This window comes from Polyodon spathula, chromosome 25 (genome assembly GCF_017654505.1).
Source record: "Polyodon spathula isolate WHYD16114869_AA chromosome 25, ASM1765450v1, whole genome shotgun sequence".
NCBI lineage: Eukaryota > Metazoa > Chordata > Actinopteri > Acipenseriformes > Polyodontidae > Polyodon > Polyodon spathula.
Genome location: NC_054558.1, coordinates 14,989,948 through 15,010,220, shown reverse-complemented (window position 1 = coordinate 15,010,220; position 20,273 = coordinate 14,989,948). Strand labels below are relative to the sequence as shown.

Sequence of the window (20,273 nt, the reverse complement as noted above, 5' to 3'; positions counted from 1 at the left end):
GCCAGAGTGACAGTACAACTGGCTAGGTCATAGTGGCAGTGATAGATGTTAGGGCTGGCCAATAGGCACTGACATTGTAAACACTGTAAACCACCATTATAACAGGCTGCATGAGAGGGGAGAGGAGAATACTGGATCTGCTGAGTCCCTGGTGGCCACGTTTGAGAAATTACGTGCAGTCCAGTTGTTAAAGAAAAGGGCTTGTAACCAGGAGGTCCCTAGTTCAAATCCCAGCTCAACTACTGACTCGCTGTGTGACCCTGAGCAAGTCACTTAACCTCCTTGTGCTCCATCTTTTGGGTGAGACATTGTTGAAAGTGACTCTGCATCTGTTGCATAGTTCACACACTCTAGTCTTTGTAAGTCACCTTGGATAAAGGCGTCTGCTAAATAAACTAATAATAATAATATTGTGTTGATGATGAAGACTTACCTGTCCAGCAGCAAGTAATAGAAAGATGTGTTAGCCCATTTCAAGCTAACCAAGCCTGGTCTTTCAGCACAGCTTGGCTACTACTTTCTAAAAGCTGTGCCAGTGCCAACAGTTAAGATATAACAAACCCCACAATAGCTTACTGAAACTGAATCATCAAAGTTACTCTGAATGTCATCATGCTGACATTGTGGATTAAAATGTTGTTAAATTGGTTTTGAAAAACATTTTGAAATTACCAGTAAATTTTCAGTACGGTCATTTATCTTTTACTGCCAGATTCAGCTGCTCCAGTATTTCAAATGCACACTGAAAACATCTCATGAACCCCAACCCTAAGCCTCATGCCTCCATATCAAACACCATCTCAATCAGGTCAAGAAGTGAAATTTTTCACTGCTTACCTAAACTAAGCAAATGAAGTCCAGCAAATTTGCCAGTGCAAAAGGCTTCTTAAACACTTAAATCAAGCCTGTGTACTTGTGATCAGACTTTATATTATTAACCAGGATCTGTGAGATGTGATGTATCCAACCCCCCCCCCCCCCCCCCCCACCCCTTCTCTTTTATTATTGTGCTTTACTGTAAAAGGCTCCGAGCAATATATGATCCAATATATTTCACTGAGATAACATTCCCATAATCCTGCAGTGGGTGCTCTTATACAGAAGTACAAAGCAAAACCCCAAAAATAACGAACAGTAAAACAAGATGGACTACATGTTACACCTGTCCTACCTTAGGCCATTTGGGATTGAGAAGCCTTGCTTTAATTGCGTCCTCCAGGGCCCGCTCATAATCCTGGATTTTCATATAGGCCGCTGACCGGTTGCTGTAGAGGATGCAATTTTGCGGGTCTGCCTCCAGGGCCTCTGTGTAGAGTCTGATCGCCGTGTGGAAATCTCCTTTCTGACATGCCTGGTTACTATGACGAACCTTCTCGATAAATTCAGCTTTGCTGAGGCTAGGCCCATCGCAGCTCCTAACTCCTAATGTCTTGGTTCTAAAGATTGAAATCTGAAAAAAAAAAAACACAACATAATTACTCAACACAAAACAAATCCATTGGTTGCTCTCGTTATTGTTTAAGTACCAATCAAGAACAACTTGACAGTGTGATTTTATATAGAACCTGTTACAATCAAACCAAACCAGTTTGATTTCACATAGAGATTGAACCTATGGTTAAACTGTCTTCTTGTGAAATGAATACATTCATTAATAGGCTTCTTTGGGTTAAAGTAATAACTGCCAACAAAAAACAAAAAAACATCTTAAAAGTTGAGACAAGCGACGTTACAAGCAGCGTTTCAACAAGTTTAGTAGCAAGCATCCTTCAGTTTCTTATTCTAAATATACACTGCAAAACCTGGAACTAAAAGTATATGACTCAGAAATACTGCCATTTAATTTCTGTACGACACAAGCTCCTCCAAGAGTAGCAGGTAACCCATTCCATGGGCTATAAAGTTTCTGAGTTCAACAGGTGTTCTATAATGCTACACATGACAGTCGTGCTTTCGTGAACTATATTTACCAATAATCCAGACAACTTCCCAAAATACACCTGAGCAGCCAGATCTACACTGAGCTGAGAGGTAATGCAGTAAAAAACAGAGTGCCAATGTAATCTCCTAGCTGCTTGACATTTAGCCTCTCGTATCTAAAGCATTAATTTAAATTCCCTGGTCTGCAGTTCTTTACAAGTACACTGTATCCGTTTGCAAAGTACTTCTAAAAGAGTATGCATTTGTTCTAAAGTGTGACAGTCTAATGCATTCATTACGAGTACCAATGAAAACTGTGGTTGTATTTACCACAGTTTCCAAATGTAAACAGCTCACATAACACATTCCTTGGGTTAGAAGTAAAATGTCTAAACATAAACTGTAATGCTTTTTTTCAGATTGATCAAAAGGGGATTAAAATAGCTCCATGATTTGTACGAGGGCCTAGAATGCCACCCGATTAAGCTGTTTGATCTTCAATAACATTGTTTTAGTAGAAAAATCCCCTCATAGGCCATTCCCATGGCAACACTCCCAAGCTCTCATTTACTGTGTTGTTGACAATATAAAGCTTGAAATAGTCTGCAAATGAATTGAAGAGGAGGTTGCAATTCTACACTTTTAACACAAAACACAGATGGAATTTTAACAAGTGGACCCATGTCTTCAAAGCCCATTTTCTTACTGAGCTCATCAAAATATGCATAGCTTGTCTTGCTGTTGATCTGTGTTTCTAAACTTGAGTGAAGCTCATCCGGTTTCACTCTGCCCATTGCTGTTGTTCTCAGGAGCACACTGAGATGCGTTCTTCTTGAGCACTGTAATCGTTTCCTGACAGAGTAAATGTGTTCATTTGTAACTGCAATTTGTGCTTAGAATTGAAAGTCACAAGTTCAATACAATATAGAACCCCGTAGACAAGAGTTTCCCAGGGGGGCAGCGCACAATTGGTCAAGCGGGGTGGGGGGCAGGTCGGCCAGGGTGTCCTCGGCTCGCCGCGCACCAGCAACCCCTGTAGACTGCCCGGGCGCCTGCGGGCCTGTCTGTGGGCATACCTGCAAGCGGCCCAGAGCTGTGTGGTCCTCCGACACTGTAGCTCTGCAGTAGCTGCATGGCGGGCCTGCAGAGTGAAAAGAAGCGGACCGCTGACGACACACATTTCGGAGGACGCGTTTGTTTGTCTTCGTCTCTCTCGAGTCAGCGTGGGGGTTTGCTGTGGTGAGCCAGGCTTAAAAATGGGCATTTCAAATTGGGGAGAAAATGGGGTAAAAAAAACAATTGGCGATTCCAAATTAAAAAAAAAAGAAAAATACAACATAGAACCAGGATATATTGACACCACACACAGCATTTTGTCTAAACTTCCTCTCCAACAAGTCTACCCTGTATTGTTTATGTCTTGATGATCAAATTGCCCCAATTTTAATTTTGCAAAAACTGTGGCTGTCTATAGCTATGGCAGAAGTTTTGCATCACCCTATAGAATTAACTAATTTTGCTTCTTAAAGTCGAATTAAACCTGCTGAATAATGTTACGTTCACAAATTGCATGACATACCGCTTTGTAGTTTTCCATATACTTAACAAAAAACTGAAAAATGTGACATTTTGAAATCTAACATGAAATATTATTGTACAACTATTATGGGTTCCAGTAGACGGTTCCGATATAATTTTGCAATTTCTTTGATTACATGATATTAAATAAAAGATCAGAATTATGTTCATAGATTTTTTTTTTTTTAATTAATGTCTCATTCTTAACATTCTAGGTGATGCAAAACTTTTGGCCTCGCTGTTAGCGTGATTTAAACAGATTTAGACATTAGAAACTGGAGAACAGGAAGCCCAAATATGTGCATCCCGTTAATCGACAGGTGGCCGAGTTGATTGTTTCATTGATGAACAATTAACTCAGCCACATACTTATCAAGCACCTGGCAGAGAAGTCTGTTTTAGATTCAGGCAGGAGAAGGCCTGTAAGAGCCTGTTATTTTGCCTGTACAACTAGATGTTTCTTAGTCACTGCTCCAGTGGGAACTGGGCTTTTGTTTTCTGTTTTGCTTTTGTTAAAAGTGTTTTGTTTTTCTTTACATTCTTTAATAAAAGTGCTCACAAGAGCTGAGACTGCGTATTTTGTGGCATTTGTGACAGCCTGAGCACTAGGCCCGCACCTCCAGAGCCATCCAACGCTGAAATGATGAGCTTTTTCCAGTAGGTTAAATTACATTCTCCATGTGGCAAGTACTTTAGAGATTACAAGAAGAATGTTAGAATAAATGTACATCAGCAAGTTCAAATGCAAACGTTAACTGCGCATTGTAGCACAGCTCCCAAGTTTCATCAACCAGAATGTCAGTTCCGACTATGATTAATCTGACCTCTGTTATTAAAATTGTAATTAGAAAAAAAAAAACAATTACATTTGCAACTTGAACTAAGAACCCATCAATAAATAGAGTGTAGATACTCTCTGAACTCTACAAACAAGTGGTTGACAACTGCACAGACTCAGAGGACTCTAGTCTTGTGTGTTGCACTGAGGCCAGGAATCCAACAAGATTGATCTTAAACCTAATCTTACAATGAGTTTTATTTTGTTTTTATTTGCGGGCTGTACAATCACAGTCGCGGGTCTGCAGGTTTTAATGTCAATTTGCCAGTCTGACCTGTTAAATGCGGCTCGCTTGGGTGTGGATGGTGATGGAAAGACAGAGATATATCCAGCTGACGTAAGCAGTGACAGTGTTTGGGTTATTAATACAGGGCTCTCTTGTGTAGCAAGTTCCTGAAAATCTAATATTTAACAGTGCATGTGCGCCTCTTTAGGGTATGTAAGATTCGCTCCCCGCAACATCTGAAAAATCAAAGCTTCACTGGCAGCACAAAGTACTTTAAAATCCAGTCCTATCATAAAAATGCACTGTATCCCTGCCAGCCCAATGTGCAGGTGAAATCAATTACTCCTGCATTAATCATGCAAGCGCTTGCGTGTCTGTGTTGAGCCCTATCGGTCGTTTGGACTGCAGTCAGAGCAGAGGTTAACCCTTCAGGACCAGGATTACTTGCTGTTAGTTCCTCCTCGATCTGGGTAGCTTGAACCTTACGAAATATTACTTCAAATAGAAATAAATACATTTGAATTCCTGTTGATGCCTCTGACCATTTTCAATGCAGAACAAAATGATGTGGGAGAGAGCATCCTCTGCTCTTCTGTCACTTCAATAGTGTACTTGTTTATCAACAAGTCCAGTGCATATTTCTCTTTCGAGCCCTATGCTACAGGGATATATAGGATGAAGGTAGGTCACAGTGTTTCAAAGCTCCATGATAGGGTTTGTTTCATTAAAAGCCAGTAACACTGTCATTATCCTCTGTTTACATTGTGGGCACTAATATGTGCTTCCATGATCTTATAAATGTTAGTGGATTGAGATTTTGTACATTAACTGCAGTCACAAGTTTCAATTAAAACCTTATTTTTAGTACTGCCAGTTTGATGATAAACTGTGTTTTAATAGCTCTTTTCGCCTTTGGTTTTAAAGACCTATAAAAAAATTAATTCAGGTATGCTATACTCTTATTGTTATAATTGTATAATAGAGTAATTTTGAATTAATAGCAGTCACTGTAAATAAAACTGTTGCTAGCTGTGATTTGTATATTAATGCGATTACATATTTTTCAATAAGAATGCTTTAATTGGTTTATGTTATTTACATTATAACATTGCCTATTTAAGTGTGTATTTAAAGGTGAGTGAATAAGAGCACATGGCTGTGATTGTATTATTTTAATTTATAGTTTTTCAGACAGATCGAAATAAAAAGTTACCATGAACCCAAAACTGCGAGACAAGATGTTGTTGGTTAAGAGACCAAAGAGGCTAAAAATCACAGCACAGAAATTGATTAGTATTATTTCCTTGTGTATCCATGTCTCTCAATTCCAGAAGAACCTTATCCTGTATCTGACAGCAGAGATGATGAATATGGATGTAGTAAAAGCCCTGTTGGCTGGCTTACTGGGAATGTATATCCAAAGGGATATGACATTGCTCTGAGAAAGCTACGAGGAATGCTTTCATAAACTATGCAGGGCAAGTATTATTTATTTAAAACTATTCCTGTGAATAAAAAACAGTTTGATATTCATGAAAGTGTTGTAGACGGTTGTTAAAGAAGCAAACAGTAGCCTAGAGCTGTTTCACGAATACCAAACCCCATTGTATTTATACACTTTAATATTCTTCAACCAGATTGCTCCCATAATAACCCTGCCTGGTTACACGCTGCCCTGGAGACAGCCCTCCTTTCACTGCTCAGCCTGGACAATGACAATGCAACAGGAGGCAATGATTACACAATGCACCAATGAGAAGTTATTACATGTAAACACCTGGAAGAAACGAGCGGACAAATCAGCTCACAAGAAAGAACATCAAATATGTGTCAACGTATTCTAAAAAGTATCAAAAACATATAACTGTCCCTGTATATAGAGATATATAATAATAGACGTGTTTACAAAATATATTCCAGAATATATGAATAGGTGAAATCTCTACCCTTAACTTTCATCGGGAATCGAAATCCTGCAATACCATGCACACTTTGGATTGACAAACATCAGAAAGAGTCCATTGATAGCATAATGACAATAGCTTGCTGCCAACTGAATACCTGATTCCACTGAAGCCACACTCAGCGTGGAAGCAGCATACACTGTAATAGGCTTTTTTTTAAATGAAAAGGCTGGCCTTAAAGGAAAGACCCAAGCAGACTACTTAAGCAGCGTATTTAGAGACAACCCTCTCTCTCACTAATAAACCCTGATTTTATCCACTTGATTTTCCGTTCAGGTTAAATATGCATCTTGTATATTTCAAATATTGCAGTCTAACATCATCTGAAATAATCAAATATATTTGCTGTACACTTAATATTGAATTTATTTTATTCAGGTAAACTAAACGAAATACAAGAATCTTTGATCTTTTACCTCCAGGTCCTATTTGCAGTTTTTAGTGTTCTATGAACTGTTGATCTGATAAACGGATACACTGTACAGTGACTGAGTTAAGTACAAACTTGGTTCCTATCGCTTCTGAACTAAATCAGTAAAACAGAAGCCGGTCGTGACAGTCATTCAGTAACCCCAGCCAATGTTTTCACCTTTCTAAACTAAGAAAGGACATACTGATTTGGATAGCCACAAGGCACAGTGCAGATGTTATGAGGATGCTGTTTGTGGAAAGTTTTGGCTGCAGACACTGGAAAATACACAACTACGTGATGAAATGTTGAACAGAATGGCTTTATCTCCTAGAACACACTCTCCAGACTTTGGATTTCCCTTGCTTCAACAGAGGAAGTCAACCTACAGTCTATTAAATTGATCCAAACAGTGGCAAATTTAAATACTTAACCCCATTTAAAATGTATGTTAGGGCCTGTGACAGAGATCGAATGATTCTTGGTGTTAGATCTCCCTCCCAACCTGTGAGGGCACTATGTAAAAGGAACAGAGTACCCTTAATTAAATGGCATGACAATTTATTCTGTAGGGCAGGTGGAAGTCGGTCATTTAGGAAGGGGGCGGAGCTACGGCACCCAAGCTCAATGACTCGGACTGGAGAGGGTGTGGCATCCGAGGATTGGAGGAGCGGATGCGCTTGTTAACCTAGAGGTCATGAGCGAGGGTATAAATAGAGGGCGTAGTGTAAGTGATCTGTTCCTTGGCAAATGGTTAGTGCTTTAACCTACAAGGAGTCTGTGCTGCCGTATTGTGAACCGTGAGTTTTGTCTTGTGTCTGTTAGTGTTTGTTAACTGTAAATAGGACTTGTCTGCAGTAGACACAAAGCGGTACATTTTTAAAGACGGCAAAGGGTTTAGAGAGGGGTGTAACTCATGCTTTTAGATGTTTAAACGAAGGGGCTAGTGTTACCGCCATTCTCAAAAGCATCAAATAGCTGAACCGTACAGGTCTGAAAAATCTGTTAACTAAAATAATAAAGTCAGCCTTGTAAGCTTGTAATGTTTTACATTAGTTGTGACCATTTTAAAAACTCTTTAGGTGGCAGAAAATGGATAAACCATTACGGCTCTCTCTCTGTAACTCTGCACCCAGCTAAATGTGCCTGTTTATCTTCTGATGAGGATACAATCAGGTTCTTTTATGGTTCAAAGGGGCCCTGTGGTCTCGAATGGGTGACCCTTGTTTCAAAGTGTTGTTTCCACTTTAAAAGCAGATTGTGAGTGCAGGTGCTAAGCAGGATCAAACCCAACAGAAACTGGTTCTCACACAGGCAGCCTGGGCTACAGGTGGCGGCTGGTGCAACTCCAAGGAAGGGAGCCTGGCGTTGTTCTATATTTAAACTCTGTAGACTTGTATTTCAGCACTCTCACTCAATCACACTCAATGCTTTTCCATCGATAGAGTCCTGCAGACTCTGACCTGCAGCATTGTTCTGTTCAGGATTTGTGCCTGCAGCTTGCATGTGATTGTGTTCTGGCTTTGGATTTGCTTTGTTCCGCAGCTAAACTGTTTTGATTGAAGATTATCTGAACAAGACAGTATTACTATATTTAAGAAATAAACAAGCCTTACAGTCTTCTTGTTCTTTAGAATCACTGTGTATATCACCTTCTGTTTCAGTCATCACATCCCTGGTGACTTTTTAAAAGTCAGAAGTTTAAGCTCCCCCTTTGGACTCAGATCAACTTAAAACAAGTGTGTATATTCACCAACATGCCCCCCCTTCAACAATCTGCCTGTAGTGGATGTAAGAGGCACAAAGAGACAATGCAGGTAGCTGGTGTAAGCCAGGCCTCAAAAGCGCAGTCAGTTTCCTCATTTTAGATCACTAAAGCTCTTGGGGTTTTGAGATGATAATGTTAGTACTGGGAGTTGTGTTCTGTTATTTTAAGATACATTCAGATGTTTATATCCTTGTCGCTGGGTGTTAATAAATTCATATTCACTCTGTACACTGCATGAGCTTCCTCATTCCAAAACCCCTTTTCCCAGGTAAATATCTGAGCTGGATCCAAAGTGCCCCTTCCTGTGTCCTGACACTGCAGCACCCTGAAAGAAAGCATTCTCCCACAGCTACCTGAAGGACACGAAACACTCTTCCTTCCTGAGTCCTGACACTGCAGTGGCTCCAGGGCCCTCCCACATGCTCTCCCGCAGAGGATTCTGGGAACTCCACACTGGATAATTATTTCCAGCTGAGATACAGGAACTTGGAATCAGCATAGGCACTAAATTAAACACAGACCTAGAGCTAAACAGAGCTCAACTTTAATTCAGAGACAAGTGTTTATTACTTGAGATTCGGGGTACAGAAGCTCCATAATCACGCAATGGGAGAAACTGTCACAAAAGACGGCATACCCAGCCTAAATGTCTAGAGACTGTTTGCGCCTTTTGGTCTTCTGTTACACTATAATTTTACTATAATTTCTAATTGGCGTTTCACTGTCATTCTCAATTATTAGTGTAGTGAACCTGTTGTGTGGAAATAATACAAGGCAAAAAAGTGATTTTACCAAGTACCCATTCCCAGAGACTCTGCCAGCTCTAATCAACTATGCCTGCAGCACGGGGACAATTAGCTTGGAGAGAGACTCACCAATAACTTTATAAACAGTTAGCTCGAGGGAGATCAGCAGGGAGGCTGGTAGCCTAGCGAGACACAGAGGTCTGTGACGGGGATTTTTCTAAATAAGGAGAGAATACGCAGGGTAGCCGTACATTCCTGGCATTATTTTGTTTAAGGCTAGACTCGGTTCAGAGCCTGACACTTAATCTTGTTTCCAAATCAATTCAAAACTTTGATTAAACCTGGACTGGATACAAGAAGGTAGTCTGTTTTTTTCATTGTTTTGACAAGGATGGAGCCCTCTTCTGGACAAATGCTTTTCTAAAGAGGCTCAAATCCAAATCCACATCACAGATACACAGTATTATCCCAGCCCATGTGTCTGCTTCAGGATCTCACACAGTCTTAAAATCAAAGCTAAAACAGTACACGGATCACATTCACAATGTGTTGCTAAAACATTCCAGGATATCTTTCCTGGCAACAAAACAATGGAATACAGGAAAACCCTGTGTAACTGGGCCATCCCAGGCATTTCTCCAAACTACTGTAGGCACAATCAGAAAGAATTGATATTCTTGATGGTTCCAATTATTATCTGTAGCATTGACATTTTGGTATATTTTTGCAATGTTATATGATACCACTTGCACGCACAGTGTTTTAGATAAGTTTAGTATTATCAGGCTTTTTTTGTATCTCACAACCCATCCCTCTAAACAGTCCAGGAACCACAGAGCAGCGTGAAGTAGAGTGCTTGTGTGCGGCACAGGTAGGGACCCTTATGCTTCACATGAAGGGAGATTCAACTTTCTGTTTGAAATGACACTACCATAGCAGGGTTATATTAAAACAAGCCTAATAAATGCATGGCATCTAAATGAAGCTGCTGTTTAGACTAACAATTACTGTCCAAGTATGACATCTTGCATAAGATCTTGAGTGCAATAGCAGAGAATTTGAATCTGGAACTCAGATAGCACAATCTCCAGTTCAGATACTCTTGGGGTCTGATCATTCACAACTATGTGATTTTTTAAGACATGCTGTCACTACTATCAAGCGGCATGTTCACTCTCCGGCTGTAATGTCTGGGTTCTGTTTTTTGCAATGATTGGAGGGCACAGTGGTAAAGCTGCTCTATAATCTTTATACAAAATACTGCAGACAAGAGCCTTGCCATGTGAGCAAATTACTATGCTGGCAGAAAGAATGTTGCATGTCCTAAAACTCAAAGCCAGCGGATCCAAAAAAAGAGTCAAACTGCAATCGAAAAGGCACTTCTACATACCATCACAGAAAGAGTCGAAGTTTGAAACTCACAGTGTGTCGGTTGTGTAAAGATGGAACGCATAGAGCATAACAAGTGGCCAAGAGCAAGTAGCGGGGTTCCGAGAAATACAGCGTTGCACATCCCCATGTGTTGCTACATAGGGTTAAATAACATATGTAAGTTTTCATTGTCAACATCCTGACAAATTTTACACTTATATCTAGGGCTTCTGATTTTCGGTTTTAACCAATAAAACTCCCCCCGATACAAAAAAAATGAAATTGGTGGATAGCCAATAAACGCCGGAAAAACTGTGGAAATGGTTAATCAATTCACCCTGACTTTACCCTTTTCACATAAAAAAAACTAATACAAAAATAATAATAAATACATTTCCCAGTGCTGCTGGGCAATGTCCCGCCTTCCTGACTTGTATCTATCATTGATTAGTTCTGAATACTTTAAACCCGTCCCAAACTACTGAGTGACAGCACATTCCTACATTTCTATTGGAGACTCCGCTTGCAAGATTTAAAACGAGATAATAATCAGGATGGAGGCTTGTTAGCGGAATTTAAAACTGTATTACAGTTAAGATACAGAGGTTTTAAAACAGAATTGTGGTGAAATGTACAAAAATGTCTCCACACAAAAACACCAGAAGAATGTGCCCGTGAGCATAAGGATTTCATTGTGGAAGACAGCAAAGGAAAGAAGGTACAATTTAAGGGTGCATGTACTGTCGAGCTTCTATACATATTTTGACACAAAAGCATTTTGGAAAGTAACTGAAAACACAAATTTAATACAGTATATTAAAACGAAAGCCATGAAAAAAAACGATTTACATAAATCTTGAAAATAGCTAAAAATAAGCACTGAAAAATACAATTAATAAAACCCCAAAAACAGAAGCCCTCTTTATAACTTTAAAGTCTGTTTCAAAATGGCCGCTCTAGTGCACTGATAGAGTAAGGATTGTTGCCCACGTTGTCAAACAGGTAGCCCATCAAAAACGATCCATGATGTGGTACGGAACAGAAAAGCCAGTGTACTTCCCATGTTTGTTTGTTTTTTTTAAATCGCTATTCCTGCAGTGATTTAGAGCTACATGTGGTGCGCAGAGAGTCAGACTCATTTGCATGTTAGCTTCAGATTTAGCTGGCAAAAACCCAGATTTTTTTTTTTCAGATTTAATTGCTGAACGATAACGTTTCTCAGATGTTGCTATTAGGCAAATATTGACTCGCCAAGTCTAAAAAATAAAATAATAATTTAATTCACAGATTTATTTGTGAAAAACCCAGATTTAACATGTCAGCTGTTAACTCGCCAAGTGTAAAAAAAAGATTTATAGCCTTATTTTAAATGTTGAATTTAGGATATGTGTTTTCAACATTTATAAATTATATGTGAAAGTACAAATTTCAAAACCTTTAAGAAATTCGTACATGTATGTATCTAGCTAAATGTGGACTTTTTGTGGTTAAATCTAGGGAAATAAACACCTTTAAAAATATAAAGTTTTATTATGTGCATAAATGTGCATGCTAAGAAAAGGGGGTGCATATAAAATGTTTGTGCACCACTGATTTAGAGGGGAGATCTCAAACACTAGAGCAGCCATTTTGAAAATAGCTTTGAAACAGACTTTAAAGTGGGAATGTTTAACACCACACTGATGTGCTGCCTGGACCCCACCCCTTTGAAATATCAAACATAAAAACTAAGCTAGCACTGACTGTGTGTTTATGTCAAATATACAACTATGGCCAAAAGTTTTATAAGAACATAACTTAGATATTTTATTTAACATCATGTAATCAAATAAACTACAAAATTATACTGCAAAAGTCTACCGGAAGCCATAATAGCAGTACTGTATTTCATGTTGTATTTCGAAATCTCACATTTTAAGCATATGGAAAACTACAAAGCAGTATGTAAATCAATATGCTAACGAAACATTATTCAGCAGGTTTCATTCGACTTTATGAAGGTAAATGAGTTCCTTCTATAGGGCGATGCAAAACGTTTGGTCATAGCTGTATACTGGCCTTCACAATTCTAGTGCCCAGTCTTGAAGCAGATTGACTCTGGATGGGACATTTATTTCCCCTTTTATCCTAAAGCAAAGTGGTTAGTGATCAGCCTGCTCTAGTCTTCCTTTTCTCTGAAGAGCAGGTAGCCGTGTAAAGGGAGGAAAGCATACTGGAGCTGTTCCCTCCAGGGGATTGAGGGCATTTTAAAGGACTAGGCCAACAAACGGCCCAAATCAAAGCATTCACAAGAACTTCTTTTTGCAGACCGTAATTACCATGCTCACTAATATAATTCATTTCACCATATACTTGCAAACCTGCATTGCTTGCTGTCATATTTTTCAAAGCCTCAGATCTGCCTTTCTATTTACTTAATTGAAGTCTATCTTAATGCCAAAAAATGTAACATGCAAAATGTGGTACCACTTAAGGATTAAATACAGGCTCCATACAGACTCCTTACAGCAGTACCCATTGTTTACACTGAGCAAAACCATAGAAAGTCCCACTCCCCCACTCAAATATTCTGGACCAGCATTCCAGTTGTTGAAACTTGGGACCCACGTACCCATCATTTAATAATCCCTGGGAACCCTTTCAAAATGCACATTAGCCTGGAGCTAAATTCATTTACTTAATGAGATTTCTTCTTCCCCTCAATATCCATTGGGAACTATGAGAACATTAGTTTTACCCAGTGCTGCTTCTGGAACTTAAAGGATGAGGATGATTCAGGCACAGTTGGCTATTAGAGTTCAACTTTGAGATATCGGATATGATTAACAATCACATCCTTTTTGTAAATCAGAGACAGCGCACAGTAATAAGATCACTGGTTTAATGTTACGGCTCCAGATGATCCCAAATGGCGTTTGGGATCACCTCAACAGAAAGCAATTTGGATATTAAATTGAGGTTTAGAGACGTAATTAACCTTACCACACACTGTGGGCAAATTTTTTGGCTACAAATCAGACAAATTATACTCACACGCATATACGGGTTCAATGCCAGCTATGATGTTATTAAAAGCAGTTTGCGGTTAATTTGTTTGTTGTTGAAAGATACATAGCTATGCTCTGCAGGCAAACATCATGTCATTTCCACAAACACCCTGCTTTAAAATTTCTGTCATTTACATGTTCCTCATGTCTAATGTACATCCTGTTTAATATCCTATGATATGAGTTCTTCATAAATCTCTGTTGTTGTTTCTGCTTAGATTTGTTTGCCATGCTTACTAAATAAACCACTATGTCAGCTGTTTTGTTTGCCTGTCTATTATCACAGCACAGTGATTTTTAACGGAATGATACCCATAATCAACCTCTCTGAACTGAATTTCAAAGCAAAATGTTTTTTAACATCTTGAAATGGAAAAGTCACATGAATGTGAATATGGCAGCCATATCAGATCAAAGGTAACTACAGAGATACAGCCATGCAAATACGATGGTAAACCAAGGCAATGGTGGAGTTTGAGTACTGAGGATGTATTGCACTGCATTGCACTGCATTGCAAGACCAAAAACTACTGAAAGGGTCTGAATTAAAGCTCAACAATGTCACTAGTTTTGAAAAAAACCAAAACATTCCAGGTGCAGATAATGTACTGCATCTCTACCATTAAAATTAATATGTTAATGTGTCACTGATGTTAACAGGGATTACAATATGGCAGGGTGTATTGGTAGTTGTAATGAATTGAGAGAATACAGACATGTACCCATTATTAAGACAATAACTTGCAGTGTCTTTATACCCAAGAACCTTAAAAGTCTTTAATTTGCAAGCCCTATGAGTCCAGAGGTGACGTTTAAAGTGACAAACGAAACATAAAATTGACATAGGTGTCATTGTTTTAGTCTCACTTGCTTCCCAACTGTCGCCTACTCTCCAACATGTACACACATTCAATCTGACAAGATACAGTACGTGGGAAAGCTGATAAACTTTTATTCAATTAGCTCCATGTAGATAATGACAAGTAAAACAACTCCAATATGGTTCCGGTCTCATTCCACATCATATTAAAATATTATTTTATTCCTACAGGGTATTTCTAAGCATGTGACCCTCACAGAGCATGTGAGGTGAGGTTTAACACAGCGCCACTGTGGTCACTGCTTACTGCAACCCAATGCTACAACCGTGAAAATAATGTGGTAAGCCGCAAGCTATGTGAATATGTCAGAGTCATAGTTCATAATCACTTTAACTGTATAAGATGCTCTGACGCAGTACTTTACTCTCTTACCCTATCCTTATAGCAGATTTTAAAAAGTCCCATTGCCAACGTGGCATAAAATGCCAGACCATCCTCTGTATTTGGTTTTGTTTTCTGCTCAAAGGACAGCTGTGCCATAATTAAATCCTAGAGTAAGAGGTGAAAACATCCAAGTGAAGGGCAAGGTAAGCAATGTTTTGATAAACCTGCAGACAGAGCAACAAAAACTGTCAAGAGTCTGTTAAAAAGGTTCCTTTTTAATCTGTTGACCTGCAGTTCCAATGACCCTGCAACCTTCATATGAGGAAATAGTACAAATTCCTGAACTGAAATTCAAATCAGCTTACCTACTGCTAAACTCTGGGCTATAGAAGCAGCCCCCCCTGTTGAAGACAGAATTGTATATGAAACAATACAAAACAGCATCATGAAACTGGACTTTCGGGGGTGTAATCGGTCTGGTAAACTCATTTTCAGATTAAGCTGACCCAACCCTGACAGCAACAAGGATGCATCACATTGCAAGACCAAAAACCACTGAAAGTGCCCAGCTTTGCCTGCTATAAAGCACAACACTGTCAGTGGTTTGGAATAAAAACGAGGCCTGTCTGGAGGGGATAAGGTACAATGTGGCCGTGAAATCCAGACATGCCAAGTCTCGCTAAAAAAAGGTATGTAGAGATCTAAATTCAGCACCACCAGCCCCACCCCCTCCTGCTCGCTGGCTCACTCTACAGAAGAAACAGTAAAAAAGGTATATATAAACTCCCCCGGCTCACTCGCTCGTTCACTCTACAGGGGAAATAGTAAAAAAAGTTATGTGTATGTCTTAATTCAGCACCTGCTGCCACCACAAAAAAAACTCCTGATTTTCTACTTTCAAAAGTTGGCATGTATGTGCATTTGTGTACTCTGTAAAAGTTAGGGTTAGGGTTAGTTGAAATACATTGAGAAAAATCTGACAACACAGGCATGTACAAAAAATGATATCTCTATACCCAAGAACCTTAAGAGTCTTCGACATGGCGGCCGTATGACACTAGATATCAAGGCCACAGTCCCCAAGACATTTAGTACAATGTAATCACTATCTCAATTGTGAGGCCTTGGCAGCTTTCTACAATTACTGTCACAAAAGGATTCATTTATCTCACGCCATACCCATGATTGAACCTGAACTAGAGAATCACAGAATACAGTGTATCAAGTATGAAGCCAATATCCTCATTAGCATTAGGTTTTAGTATGCATTAGACATTTATCATCAAGAATATACATTCTAGAATGGGCAGTGTATACCTTTTTCCACTTTATTAATATTATCCAAGTAATGTTATCTAATAAGCTCAGGTTTACTTGAATAACTGTACAGAAGGCTATTGTTAAAAGTCTTTTTTTGTCATCTAGCAAACTGACAGAAAATCTTCTTCATGGGAAATAGACGGTATCTCTAGACAGTGGATCAAATTACTGAAGGTCCACATATGTTACATGCATTCGCTCAAGAAACTGCATTTGAACATCCCTGCCCCTTGGAAAATGTAGTCAAAACCCTCCTTTATTTAATAAGGGGGTCATAGTCATGGCTGGAACGTTGCAGGTACAGTACAACCAGACAGGCTGACATCTGCTCATAAAAGTTACAGGAAGCGTAAACATTACACATTGTAAAAATGTTTTTTTGTTTTTTTTTAGATATTTAAATCTAACAGAAAAGGGTGAAGGGTACAGTTGCATGTAGAGTCATTTTTAATGTGCATGAGTATGTTTTGGCTGAGTTTTCATGACACATTACAAATATAAGCAAATAGAAAACCCTTTCTGAGATTATTTACTGTATTTTAGAATAATTGTTGAAAGTTGTCAGATTATTGAAAGATTTTGTGATATATTGTCAATATTATATATATCTTATATATATATATATATATATATATATATATATATATAATATATATATATATATATATATCACACACACACTGATATATATATATAGATATATATATATATATATATATATATATATATATATATATATATATATATCTCATCCCACAGATGCTCAACTGGATTGAGATCTGGTGACTGCCACTGCAGTAAGTGATAATGCCATTGTGAATGTAACTTCCTCGTTCAAATAATGCCCTCAGTCAGCACTTTCAGAATTAATTTATTAATTACCCTGTGACATTATACTAGCATTATGGATATATATACTATATACACACACACATGAGTGTGAAACAGCAGGAACCGGTTTTCATCAGACCAGGCAATGGAACACCTTCCTAATATTGAGTTGCACCAGTTTTTTGCCCTCAGAACTCTGTTAGCCTCAATTCGTCGGAGCATGGACTCTACAAGGTGTTCCACAGGGATGCTTGCCCATGTTGACTCCAATTCACCTTGTCAGTCTATTTCATGGAAAGAGCAGGTTTTCCTAATGTTTTGTACACTCAGTTCTTGTGTGCCTACTACCATGTAAATCTTTTGTCTTGCCCATTTACCCTCTGAATGTCCATGTCTCAATGTGTATAAATCCTTATATCCCCTTCATCTACATATTATATATATATATATATATATATATATATATATCACTATATATATATATATTATATATATATATATATATATATCTCATATTTATCTCATCATACAGTGAATATCTATAGTGAGGGCCAACTTAAAATTGCAGGCGATAAACTTGAGTGTACAGTTGACGACATAATTCTACACTGAAACAATTTACTGTGCATTCTTAATTTGCACCTCAAAAGTTACATAGACATAGACATGCAGGGTATTTTTTAGTGAAGACATTATGCAAATCTATCCAATGCACATAACATCTGGAATGGATTATTCTATAGGTTCAAAATAATATAAAATCAATTTTATCCAAATTAAATCTGAAAGGTATAAAGCAATAACACGTCCAAGCGTCAGACTAAAGCTGATTTTGTAAAGAAGCAGAGCTGTCTGACTAACAGGTACAATCATCGGGATGTTTACAATTCAAGAAGGAACTTAATGCTTACATTTTTCAAAAGTTTGTAACCAATGAAAAGTCCACCCATTTCTATTTATACATATGCACTTTGTTTACATTGAAAAGACTGACACTGTACACATGTGCTACACAAGGCTAATATCTGTATTTCAAAAAGAAAGATGAAAGACTTCTTTAATTTCCTATTGTGTGCTGCTGGCTACAAGTCACATCAAATAGAGAAATCAAGCTGCATTTAATTATAGAGTGGTCCCTCTTTATTTCGCTATCTGACCTACACATCAAAAAAAAAACATGAAATATTGAAAACAGTGATTTGCTGAAGGGTCCTTATACAGTATTCTGCAGCCTGAAGTGGGCGTGTATGTATATCCATTGCTACAGCACCAGTGGACCACGATGATGGATCTCTCTTGTGTCATCTGGAAAGAGTTGCATGTTCTATGTCTTACCTGCTGATGGCAGTCTGTGGTTGCTTGTATTGTCTGGTCCCTTTGGCTGCTTGTGTGGGGATGGGAATGTTTTTAACCCTAACACCACATTGCCTTGCTTTTGCAGCGATTAGTTCAACCCTAATTGCTGCATTAACATAGTTTTGGGACAAATATCTGCATATTCAAACAAATATTTTTTGAGATGTATTTGGATGCTAAATTCAGATGTTTAGACAGCAAAATGTAAACAAACCAGATTATGTCCGCGCACGCATAGTGATCTCTATGGAAAGCTATCTGGGACAAAAAAAAAGCATTGAGCTGCTTTACAGCAAGTCAGAATCTCATGGGACAAAAAAAGGCATGTCATTCTGAAATGCCTTGCTTAAACTGTACCCAACTTGCTGGAAATGTTGTGCAGTTATTTTTATATAGATTGTATATATTATATATTTTTTGTTGCAACTTTGTAATGTGGAATATAATAAACAAGAACCAAAAGTGTGAGTTTTTTCCCCCCTTCATTTTACAGCGCCATTTCCACGTTTGTTTTCTTTGAAGTGTTTAAAGTTAAATTTCAGTTTTTGTTTGCTTGTTCAGCTACAAAGTACAATAGAATACAGTACACTCTTCATGCAGCGCATCCCAGGAGCTTTACGGTAAAAACTAAAAATAATACAATGCCATTGGCCAATCAGTCCAGCTCAAAAATAAGCTGATGAAAACTAATGTTTTTAAAACTGATTTTAAAAGATCAGTAAAAGAAAAGAACAGAAGGAACTGTGCAGCATTTCTAATATAAATGGGACAGAGTTCCAGAGGCACATGGCACAACAACTAAAGGCTCTTTCCCCTCCTGATTTTAAGCAGTTTTTGGGCACCACCAACTGTTCAGCATTTACTGAGCGCAAACTGCACCTAGGAGCACAGGGCATCACCAATCCTGCAAATATTGAGGACCAAGGCCGTGTAATGCCTTATAGGTACTGAGCAGAATTTTTAAATCAATCCTAAATTTAACAGGAAGCTACTGCAGTGACCTAAGAATCTGAGTGATATGTGGTGAATGGCTGGTGCGTGTGAGAATTCTAGGCACAAGTAAACCGCACGTTATTACTGTATGAAAACATGTCCATGGCCACTGTTTACTGTGAAGAAACGGCAATGGCAAGAAATGAAAAACATATTAAAAAATAAATAGAATGCGGTGTCATCTTTATGTACTATTTATTTCTGGAATGAGCAAAACAGTATTTAACTTGAACTGCTGTTTGGCATCCTTTGTTTTGTAGTTAATCCACTGGGGTAAAGTAAGGCCTACACAATGTATTCTTTACTCCTGGGACAAAGGCACACGCAGGGGCCACGCCCCCTGCCTCTACTGCTATGCAGTCTCTGCCTGCGTTCTGAGCAATATAATGGATTTTATTATTTTTTGAAAATTAACAAATATTTAAAAATTATGAGCGAATATCCAAACATGAAAATCCTATGTTACTGCAATGTAGCCTAACAGCGATAAACCAAATTAGTCAATTATGGGATGGTGAAATATCAAAAGAGCACTATATTGTCTCCAAAATAAAACCATTATACCAACCTGAAAATTTGTCCACAGAAAAATACACTCTTTCCAGGTCTCTTTTTCCAGATGCCATGAAAAGCACTCTGCTGGAAACTGCGCTTTGGGAGCAATGGGCCTGAGCCACTTTACAACACAGCCACACTTCTCA

The 20,273-nt window shown here is 38.4% G+C and overlaps 1 protein-coding gene across 3 annotated transcripts in view; it reads right to left on the bottom strand.

Annotated features, from left to right (window-relative positions):
• LOC121299752 (tetratricopeptide repeat protein 28-like) overlaps positions 1-20,273 on the bottom strand; it is a 394,301-nt gene that overhangs the window by 365,442 nt on the left and 8,586 nt on the right. For all 3 annotated transcript variants that reach the window (XM_041227761.1, XM_041227758.1, XM_041227759.1), the window contains exon 2: positions 1,172-1,450. In XM_041227761.1, coding sequence (XP_041083695.1) covers positions 1,172-1,450 — 279 coding nt within the window. The remainder of the gene's footprint in view (positions 1-1,171; positions 1,451-20,273) is intronic.